The 10,558-nt window shown below is 44.2% G+C and overlaps 1 protein-coding gene across 3 annotated transcripts in view; it reads left to right on the top strand.

The window, feature by feature from the left end:
* Nucleotides 1-4,653, top strand: part of IFT74 (intraflagellar transport 74) — a 43,270-nt gene extending 38,617 nt beyond the window's left edge. For all 3 annotated transcript variants that reach the window (XM_064139988.1, XM_064139989.1, XM_064139990.1), the window contains exon 20: nucleotides 573-4,653. In XM_064139988.1, coding sequence (XP_063996058.1) covers nucleotides 573-688 — 116 coding nt within the window. In that variant the 3' untranslated portion in view covers nucleotides 689-4,653. The remainder of the gene's footprint in view (nucleotides 1-572) is intronic.
* Nucleotides 4,654-10,558: the final 5,905 nt, after the last annotated feature.

Consider the following 10,558-nt stretch of genomic DNA (forward strand, 5'->3'; position numbering starts at 1 on the left):
GCACTGGAACAGGCTGCCTGAAGAAGTGGTTGAATTGTCATCCCTGGAAGTGTTTAAAAGATGTGTAGATGTGGTACTTAGGGACAGGGTTTAGCAACAGACTTGGTAGTGTTAATGGTTAGACTCAGTGATCTTAAAAGTCTTTTCCAGCCTAAACAACTCTGTGATTTTATTATGTGGAAATAATTGGTTTGCACTTCCTTGGACTGAGACTTATGCATGTGGAGTTCTGAAGTGCCAGACTGTATGGGTCTAAATAGCTGACTGCCTTGAAATAGTTTTATTTGCAATGTAACAATGGGTAGCATCTTCCATGAGGGTCTTGTTGCCTATATATGTGAAAACAAAATTGTCTCAGGTATGTCATTGTCTACTTTTTTGCCCACCATTCTTGGCATGAGCTGACAACCAGTAAATCAGTGTACATCTTTTAACCAGTTGGAAGTTTTTACATTATTTACAACCCTTGGCAGTTTTCATGTAAGGAAGCTCGCTGTGTTATGGTTCCCTTATGATCCCTAATTATGCTAATATTTACACTGGCAATTAGTTTCCTTAATGCTTTTAATCAGTCATAGCAACAAAAAGTCAGGAGAGTGACTACCAGCCAATAATGAAGAACGTGAGAAAGCTGGTCACAGAATACAACAAAGCTCTCATAGAAGCTCTACAGAACACCAAGAACTGAACCCGGGCACTTCCTTCCCACCCCAGTGGACCAACAATGAGAGATGTGCACAGGCAGCATGGAAAGCTAGGCTACTGAGCTCATTCTCTCACCCCTACAGATACTCTTAGCAATATATTTCCAAGTTTTTAGAACTTAGGGATTTTAATACTATCCTTCATTTTGCAACACTGAAATATTTCACACTTACACCTCTGAATTGTTGAAACTTGTAGAAATAAAAAGGAAATACTGATAATGACTGTAAAATCTTTAGAACGCTTCAGTGAGGCCCATTGCTGGGCTGCATCTCAAATCTGAAACTTCACTCTGCATTACCCAATGAATCTCTTAATTGTCTGGTGGTCTTAATCCGTGCCAAAGAGAAAAGAAATTTTCCCTGAATAAGAGCTTGCCTTGCAGGCTGTCATACATGTTATTTTAAATGGCATGTATAGCAAGATAAGTGCTACAGTCAGCATACCATTCCTATTTAAAATGCCATTTATAACAAGTAAAGAAAACATCTAAAGATGACAAGCATCCTTGTAAGTCAAAATCACTTCACAATATGAAGTCTGACCAAAAAGGCAAATGAACTATGGATCTGTCAGCAAGTAACTCGTGTCCCAGTGGAGAACTGATTAACTTCCTTGGTTTCTATTTTTTTAATGTAACTTTAAGGAGAGAACTGGGCTAGAAAGTAGTGAAACAGCCAATGCTGACCTTGTACAGAGCATTTAATTTCTGTAGCATTCACCAGTAAAGGAAATAACAAGGAAAACCAATTGTATTTTTTCTCAGATTTCATGCTGCAATGTTATATGCCACCTCTGTTTTGACAGAAATGCATAGAAGGAGATTCAACTTAGAACAAAAACAGGACTGATGCAGAAAGAACACTGTGCTTTATGACACAGAAATCTCAGAAAATGTCTACATAAAACAAAATTTCCATGTATGTATTTCCCATTGTATTCTACATTTGATGTAATTATAAGCTACCTATTGATAATTTCCTCCAACTGGTATGTTGTAAGCTAGTTCTGATCATGAGGGGAAAGCACAGTTGACTACAGACAGCAATTTTAGCCAGACAGTAATCTGTCCTTAAAGTAATAATAATAAATAAAACAGTCAGGTCTGGATTTATAGTTGTTCTGGAAGGTCTTCCTAAAAATAAGTAGAATGTATGCTTCATGTTATAGAACTGAGGTAGACAACCAGAAAATGTGCTGAGTCTGTTGAAGTAGAAGTTCTCTGGTTTTGCCACTAAGTTTGTCCAAATCTGCAATTGTCATTTTGAGTATTAAGAGGTATGTAAATGAAGAAATTCTTGCAGAGAGCACTGTGTTTCCAAATTCAGCACAGCAGATGCTGTTGCTCTGTGTATTTATGTCTATGTAATATTGAGAGATAATGGAACAGGATTTCTATAAACCAAGGACTGTTATCTAGGGGAAATTCCCACTAATGTCTCTTCCTTCCTGTCGAGGTTTCAGCTATTGCAGAGAGAGACCATTATTTGCTGAGATAAAGGTGAAGTCTGATATTCTCAGCAATGAAATTGTCAGCCAGAGAGATCGCCTCCTGAATTCCACTTGTGCTACAATAACATGTTTTAATGAGCAGTGGAAAAAAGTTGCAGACTGGAAAACAGGCTGCTTTAAATTTGCTCCTACTCCAAGCAGGGGATGATTGTATTCAATGGTAGTGATTCTGGAAGGTAGCATGGTGAAGTTGGCAGGCTTTGGATGTGTTCCCCAGGAGATGCTGGTCATAAAAGCCCTCTCTTCAGCTTACTGCTCTTCTTTGTCTGTTGAAGAAGCTACAGATCGCTTGTTTATATCAGAGAATCTTGGCAGTCATTCCTTCTTGTAACAGCTTATGCTTATGGTCCCAGATCATGGTTAATAGGACTCATGGATGAAAATGTCTGTGTGGCTCCTAAGTGGTGAGGTGTTCAACAGGCATTTAATCTTCCTCTAGAAGATATTAATAACTCATTCCCAGTAGTGACCTGAGTAAATTGTGTTCATACCTGGCTCCTCAAGTTTTAGTGAAAATAACCTTTCCTTTAACTTTTTGTTTGTCTGTGTTAATACAACTTTTTGTTTGTCTGTGTTAATCTTGTATCTTTTTGTTTGTCTGTGTCCAACTTTAAGTAGCAGACACATGGCGTTTTGTCACCAAAATTCCTCTGTGTGTATGTCAGGGCACTAACTCAGTAGCACAGGGCTCTCTACCCAGTCACTGTTCTATCATTTTTATGCTTCTACTTCAAATGAGAGGACATTCATTCAGTAGCAGCATCTACGAGATGGAGAAACTTTAAAACTTTTTTGCTCACCTGTCTTATCAGGGCTGAGTATAGGTAAAGGTCACCTCCCTCAGTCTGATGAAAATGCTGTGCCTGACACACCCTAGCATACTGTTGTTCTGTCTTGGTTAGCTTGCAGTCCACCGGAAAGGTGCCCAGGGTGCTTCTCAGCAAAGCTACCTTCCAGCCACTCAGCCCTGGCACATGTGATTGTCTGACTTGTTCCTCCTCAGGGGCACAAATGTGCATTTACCTTGTTGAAATTCATGACACTGCTGTCTGCCTATTTCCTCAGGCTGTTGAGCTTCCTTTGAAGAGCAGCATGTCCATCAGATGTTCTTCTCCCAATAGTATCATCTGCAGACTTGTTGACCCATCATCCAGATCATTAATGGAAAAACTAAATGGTATTAGCACAAGAATCCACTCCTGGGGTACACCCCAGTTGATTGGCCTCTGGCTAGACCTTGGGCCACCAATTGCACCATGAACCCTAATCCAGTTTTCAGTCCACCTTGCAATCCACCTACCTAAGCCATACTTCATCATGGTGTCTGTGAGGATTTTATGGGAAGCCATGTAAAACACCTTGCTAATCTCAAGTTAAACAACACCCATGTTTCTCTCCCTGCTCACTTGAGTGGACTCCTTGTGGAATCTTCTCAGATTGGTTAAGCATAAATTCCCCTTCATAAATCCATGCTCTATGCTCACCATCACTTTTCCATCATTTATGTGTCTGGAAGTGGTGTCCAGCATAAATAATGTCCTGTAGCCTCTTGAGTCACTCTTCATTGTATCAGAAATGCTGTGTCCAGCAGGAGTAGGGAGGTGACTGTACTCTGCTCTGGTGAGGCCACACCTCAAGTATTGTGTTCAGTTTTAGGCACCCCAAGAGGGATGTGGAGGTAATGAAGCAAATGCAGAGGAGGGCAACAAAGCTGGGGAAGGGCTGGAGAATAAATCTTATGAGGAGCAACTGAGGGAGCTGAGGTTGTTTAGTTTGAGGAAGAGGAAGCTGAGAGTAGATCTCATAGCTGTCTATAGCTACCTGAAAGGATATCATGGAGAGGTTGGTGCTGGTCTCTTCTCACAAGTAATTAGTGATAGAACAAGAGGGAATGGCCTCAAGCTGTAACTGGGTAGGTTTAGACTGAGCATTAGGAAAAGTGTTTTCTCAGCAAGAGTGGTCAGGCATTGAAATGGACTGCCAAGGGAGGTGGTTGAGTCACCAACCCTGGATGTGTTTAGAAGTCATTTGGATGTGATGCTTGAGGATATGGTTTAGGGTGAATGTTACAGGACTTGGTGATCCTGAGGATCTTTTCCAAGTAGAATGACTCTCTGATTCCTGTTCTCCATGAACATAAGTTTGACATTTTCTTTGAGTCTGCAGAAGCCTTTCTGTGTCACCATGGAAAAAAAAAAAAGATAATCAAGAATGGTCTTGCAGTACCATATACCAGCTCCAGCAAATGTAGAAGCATCCCAACAAGCCTTATGGATTTAGGTATGTCCAGTGTGTTTTAAAGTTCCCTAGCCTCATCCTCCAACAGAAGGATGCCACTCAGGCATTAGAATAACAGGTTTTACAGGGTTTGTCACTCCACATCCCACTTGACTCTCATACTGTGTGTAAATAAACATTTTAGTTTCAAATCTTCAAGTAGAGGGTCCGTTATTTCTCTGCTGTGTTTGTGCTTGGCATTAGTGTGAGCAGAGGAATGACTGTTCTTACTTCCAGCTCCCAAAGTGAAGTGGTTGAGCGTCTTTCAGTACACTTCTGGTTTTGTGCAGCAAGTGTAGAACAAGAATGTAAGGCATATGGCTGAACTTCTGATGAGGCCCTAGCCATAAGAATGTCTTATTTTGAGGAGAAAAATATTAAAATGCTTCCTTTATAATTCTTCTGCAAAGTATCTGCTTTGAGTGCACTCCTTAGTGATAAATTTGCTGCTTACCAGGCTCTGCTTCCAAATATATGTCATACTGGGACTGGCTAAAATCTTGTACTGATAGGAGAGAGCCACACACACAAGTCTCAGTGATAAAGCATCTGGGTGGAAATTGGCTGAAGCAAAGAAAATCTCCCTGGATTCTGGAAGAGGTCATAAAAGTGGAGTTCACTTGAACATAGGAATAACATCCTTACTAGATGGAGAGAGGAATGTGGCAACGAAAGATGAGGAAAAGGCAGAGGTACTTAACACCTTCTTTGCCTCAATCTTCAATAGTGGAACAGGTTTCTCTCCAGGACAACTGGCCTCCTGAGCTGGCAGATAGAGTCAGAGACCAGTATAGTCCCCCTGTAATCCAGGAGAAAGCAGTAAGGGACCTGCTCAGCCACTTGGATTCTCACAAGTCCATGGGACCAGATGGGATCCATCCTAGAGTGCTGAGAGAGCTGGCAAATGAGCTGGCCAAGCCACTCTCTGCCATTTATCAACAGTCCTGGCTCACTGGAGAGGTCCCCAATGACTGGAAGCTGTCCAATGGGATGCCCATCCACAGGAGAGGCTGGAGGGAAGAACTGGGAAATGACAGACCTGTCAGCCTGACCTCAGTGCCAGGCAAGGTGATGGAACAGGTCATCTTGAGTGCCATCACAAAGCACCTAGAGGATGGCCAAGGGATCAGGCCCAGCCAGCATGGGTTTAGGAAGGGCAGGTCCTGCCTGACCAACCTGATCTCCTTTTATGATCAGGTTACCTGCCTGGTGAATGTGGGGAAGGCTGTGGATGTAGTCTACTTAGACTTCAGCAAGGCCTTTGACACTGTCTGCCACAACAAGCTCCTGGCAAAGCTGGCAGCTCATGCTTGGACAGATTCACTCTGATATGGGTCAAGAACTGGCTGGAGGGCCAGTCCCATAGAGTGGTGGTGAATGGTGCCACATCCAGTTGGCAGCTGTCACTAGTGGTGTTCCCCAAGGATCAGTGCTGGGCCCAGTCCTATTCAATATCTTCACAGATGATCTGGACCAGAGGATTGAGGATTGAGTCCAGCGTCAGTAAGTTTGCAGATGACACCAAGCTAGGAGCAGGTGTGAATCTGTTGGAAGGTAGGAGAGCCCTGCAGAGGGACCTTGCCTGGCTGGATGGATGGGCAGAGGCCAATGGGATGAGATTTAACAATGTGAAGTGCAGGGTTCTACACTTTGGCCACAACAACCCCAAGCAGCACTACAGGCTGGGGACAGAGTGGCTGGAGAGCAGCCAGGCAGAAAGGGACCTGGGGGTACTGGTGGATAGTAGCTGAACATGAGCCAGCAGTGTGCCCAGGTGGCCAAGAGAGCCAATGGCATCCTGGCCTGCATCAGGAACAGTGTGGCCAGTAGGACAAGGGAGGTTATTCTTCCCCTGTACTCAGCACTGGTCAGGCCACACCTTGAGTGCTGTGTCCAGTTCTGGGCCCCTCAATTCAAGAGAGATGTTGAGATGCTGGAATTTGTCCAGAGAAGGGCAACGAACCTGGTGAGGGGCCTGGAACACAAACCCTCTGAGGAGAGGCTGAGGGAGCTGGGGTGTTTAGCCTGGAGAAGAGGAGGCTCAGGGGTGATCTTATTGCTGTCTACAGCTACCTGAGGGGTGGTTGTGGCCAGGAGGAGGTTGCTCTCTTCTCTCAGGTGGCCAGTGCTAGAACGAGAGGACATAGCCTCAGGCTGTGCCAGGGGAGATTTAGGCTCGAGGTGAGGAGAAAGTTCTTCACTGAGAGAGTCATTGGACACTGGAATGGGCTGCCCGGGGAGGTGGTGGAGTCGCCGTCCCTGGGGCAGTTCAAGGCAAGGTTGGACGTGGCACTTGGTGCCATGGTCTGGCCTTGAGCTCTGTGGTAAAGGGTTGGACTCGATGATCTATGAGGTCTCTTCCAACTTTGGTGATACTGTGATACTGTGATACTGTGAAGTTGTGCCAGGGGAAGTACAGACTGGATGTTAGGAGGAAGTTCTTCACAGAGAGAGTGATTTGCCATTGGAATGGGCTGCCCAGGGAGGTGGTGGAGTCACCGTCCCTGGAGGTGTTCAAGGAAAGCCTGGATGAGGCACTTAGTGCCATGGTCTGGTTGATTGGCTAGGGCTGGGTGCTAGGTTGGACTGGATAATCTTGGAGGTTTCTTCCAACCTGATTGATTCCTGTTCTGGTCTCTTCTGTTCTTTTCTAACAGCGAATAGGAGGTGGACACTCAATGCTGTGTATATTATGTGTGACAACTCCAGCCACTGTGTTGCTGTGAAATGAGGGTTAGCTACTGGTAAAGGGGACTGACTTATTCCCAGACAAAGTAGTTGTCATCTTTTTTCTTCTTCCCTAAAAAGGAAGGAAGCCTTTAACCCTTTTATACTGCAGAGATGATCCAAACTCAAATCCCAGCTTTGATCAATCATTCATTGGTATTGGCAGAAAGGTTCCTCACCCTCACCCAGAGTACTTGCACAGTTCACTGCAGGTTCTCCTTTCAGAAGGGAGAATGAACTGGGCAATATGCCAACTGTGTGAAATGAAGGAAGCCTCCTACGTTTTAAAAAAAACAGTGAGACAGAGGTGTAAAATGATCCCCACTTGTTGCCTCTGATTCCTTGAAAGATAGAGTCATTTGAAGTGACTGAGCTTGATTCACTCAGCGCTGGTATCCTTGGATTAGTCCCAAGATTCCTGCTGTGCAGCAAAAGATAAGGAGCAAGACCTCTGAAACATACAACATGCCTTTCCCCACAAACCCAATTTCAAGTAGGGTGAGGGAGGCTTGGTGCTTCTGGAAATAAAAAAAGAAGACAAAAAAAAAAGAAAATAATGGTTTTAGCAGAAATTTTCAGGAGTCTCAGTGACCTCCAACAGTTATGCATGAGAGACAAAGTTCCAGATTGAGCCTTCCACATAGAATCCACATAGAATCAACCAGGTTGGAAGAGACCTCCAAGATCATCTAGTCCAACCTATCACCCAGCCCTAACCAATCAACTAGACCATGGCACTAAGTGCCTCATCCAGTCTTTTCTTGAAGACCCCCAGTGTCCTTTCTGTTCCTTCTTCCAGGCTACACAACGAGAGGGTGTTGGCTTAGACTTGCATGCTAGTTTATTTCATTTTTTTTTTAGTATTACGGAGCTGAAAGTTAATGAAATTCTTTACCTATATGCAAATCTGTATTTTAACTTCTCACCTTAAGATCTTTCACAGTTCCATATTCCATGCTAAAAACACATTATTCATGCTCTCAAAGAAACTTCCCATTTAGAAATCTCACACAGGAAGAAGACAGAAGCTTGATGTGGAAAAAGCTGGAGCGTTGAAGAGAAGGAATTGAAGAAACCTGATCTAGTTGAGGATGCTCCTACTTACTGCAGAGGGGGTTGGACTAGATGACTTTCAGAGAGATCACTTCCAAGCCAGATCATTCTATAATCCTATGATTCTATTACACTGCAGTTCACCAAACAATGCAGGTGTGGCTCTCCCACATCAGTACTAGATTTTAGCCAGTTCCAGTGTTGTGGAGGGCCTCTAGGCCCGAAAATAGGCTTATTTATGCCTTGTCCTGCCTGCTGCCCAGGGAAGTGGTGGAGGCACTGTCCCTGGAGGTCTTCAAGAAAAGACTGGATGAGGCACTTAGTGCCATGGTCTAGTTGACTGGATAGGGCTGGGGGATAGGTTGGACTGGATGATCTTGGAGGTCTCTTCCAACCTGGTTGATTCTATGATTCTATGATTCTGTGACATGTTTTTCTGCCTGCACCAGAGGTAAACACATAAAATGAGCACAAAGGGGCACAACAGACCTGGTGCCATAAAGTCTGGCCTGCCCAGGACCCCTGATTGTGTGAGGTAGTTGTGTAAGCCCCCCCCCCCCCCCCCCCCCCAGCTCGTGTCTGCCTAGTGTAAGGCCCGTGTTATTCCAATATTTGGGAAGTCCAGGCTTGTGGATTTTGCCTATTATGGTAAGGTTGGCTAACTGCCAAGCTGATTGGTCATTGTAGTGTCCAAGGGGCCATTAATCTTGTCCCACACTTGATAAATGTGGGTACACAGGTAAACAGCACGCTCAGGTTCCCCTGATTGCTCACTTGCTCAGGCTGTCTTGCTCACTCACTCACACATTATTAGGCTTAGACTCACCAGCACTGCTTATGCCTATTTGCTTTGCTGTTATTACGGAGACAGTATCTCCCGTAGTCTCCCAGCCAGCTGTGCACACCTGCACACCACTGTGGTGAGTTATCAGGATTAGATCCTGTATTGCCTGCCTTTACCTATGGAGCTCAGATTCCCATGCAGCCGTGCACCCTATCGCACGCCCGCTGCCTTATCATTGCCTGGTAAGCTCTTCTGCAGCCAAGTTACCAGGAAGCAGACCCCACTTGGTCTGCACATGATCAGCCTCTGTAGCCAGCATGAGACCATGCTGAGACGGCACAGCATTGTACTCCCTCTGCACCTGAAGTCCTGCCAACAGTCCTTGGATAGAGTGGCCAGGAGAAGCCAGGACACAAGGGCAGAGATTGCATCCTTCACCAGGAGAACAAGGTCAGAGACTGTCCTTTCCCCAGAATCTGGGAAGAATCTCCTTTCCCCTGAAGCCAGGAGGATTCCAGCCTCAAAGTCCTCGGGCAAAGACTTCTCTGAAGTTTGGACACCAGTAATAGGCTGTAACATAGCCCCGGAGGGTGACTGATAATTAATAAGAATTGTAAGTAAATGCTTTAATGCCTCTGTAATTTCTATTGCCTCCTGCCATAGAGCAGAAAGAGCTTTCAACCCACCCTGCTGGGCAAGCAGCATAGAGATCCCCAGACAGTATTTGCCATGGGGAAAAAAAACCTATCTCTCTCTGTTTGTAGTTTGAACTGTTTGCTAGTTATTAATAAGTTATGGTCTGGTATTAATCCTAGAATGTCTTTCATGACTGTGTAGATCCTTTTAATATTAAAATACAGTGGTTGGGGGTGGTGAGAGTTCAGAATATTGAAGTTAATAAATATATCTTTTTATAGAATATCCTCTTGCACCAATTAATTTCTCCCCTCCCTGCCCCAATCAGCGTAGGCAGCAGAATACCCATCAGCAACATCCAGTAGGACATACAGAAGCAGAGTCAGTTAGATAACAAACCTGTCACTAAGATAAGCTCATTGAATGCTGGTTAAAGAAGTTCAATGATGCAGTCATCAAATAAAATTTACTTTTAGAATCAAATTAACAGCATGAGAATAACTCAGTAGTGGGTCCTGCAAACAGGATTTTAACCTTACAGATGAAATCACTGGCCCTGAGGTCTAATGAACATGAGCCCTTTCCTGGCTCTTGGAAGCAATAATCAGGTCTGTAAACTTCAGGTGTTTTAGATACCTTGTGCAATTAGTCTTTATCTCTCCAGACTTCATAGGTATGACATTTGTCTCATTAACGCTGTGCTACTTCAGGCAGTCAACATTTTATTGCTGTGCATAATGTGGGGCCAACCAATCTTAATACCTTTTTAAAGACATTTGGATATACAGCTTTTACAATTAAGTGTACACACATAGACTCACTCATCTTTCAGAATCTTTCAGAAATTAAGTAGAAAAGCAGTAA

This window comes from Pogoniulus pusillus, chromosome Z, assembly GCF_015220805.1.
Source record: "Pogoniulus pusillus isolate bPogPus1 chromosome Z, bPogPus1.pri, whole genome shotgun sequence".
NCBI lineage: Eukaryota > Metazoa > Chordata > Aves > Piciformes > Lybiidae > Pogoniulus > Pogoniulus pusillus.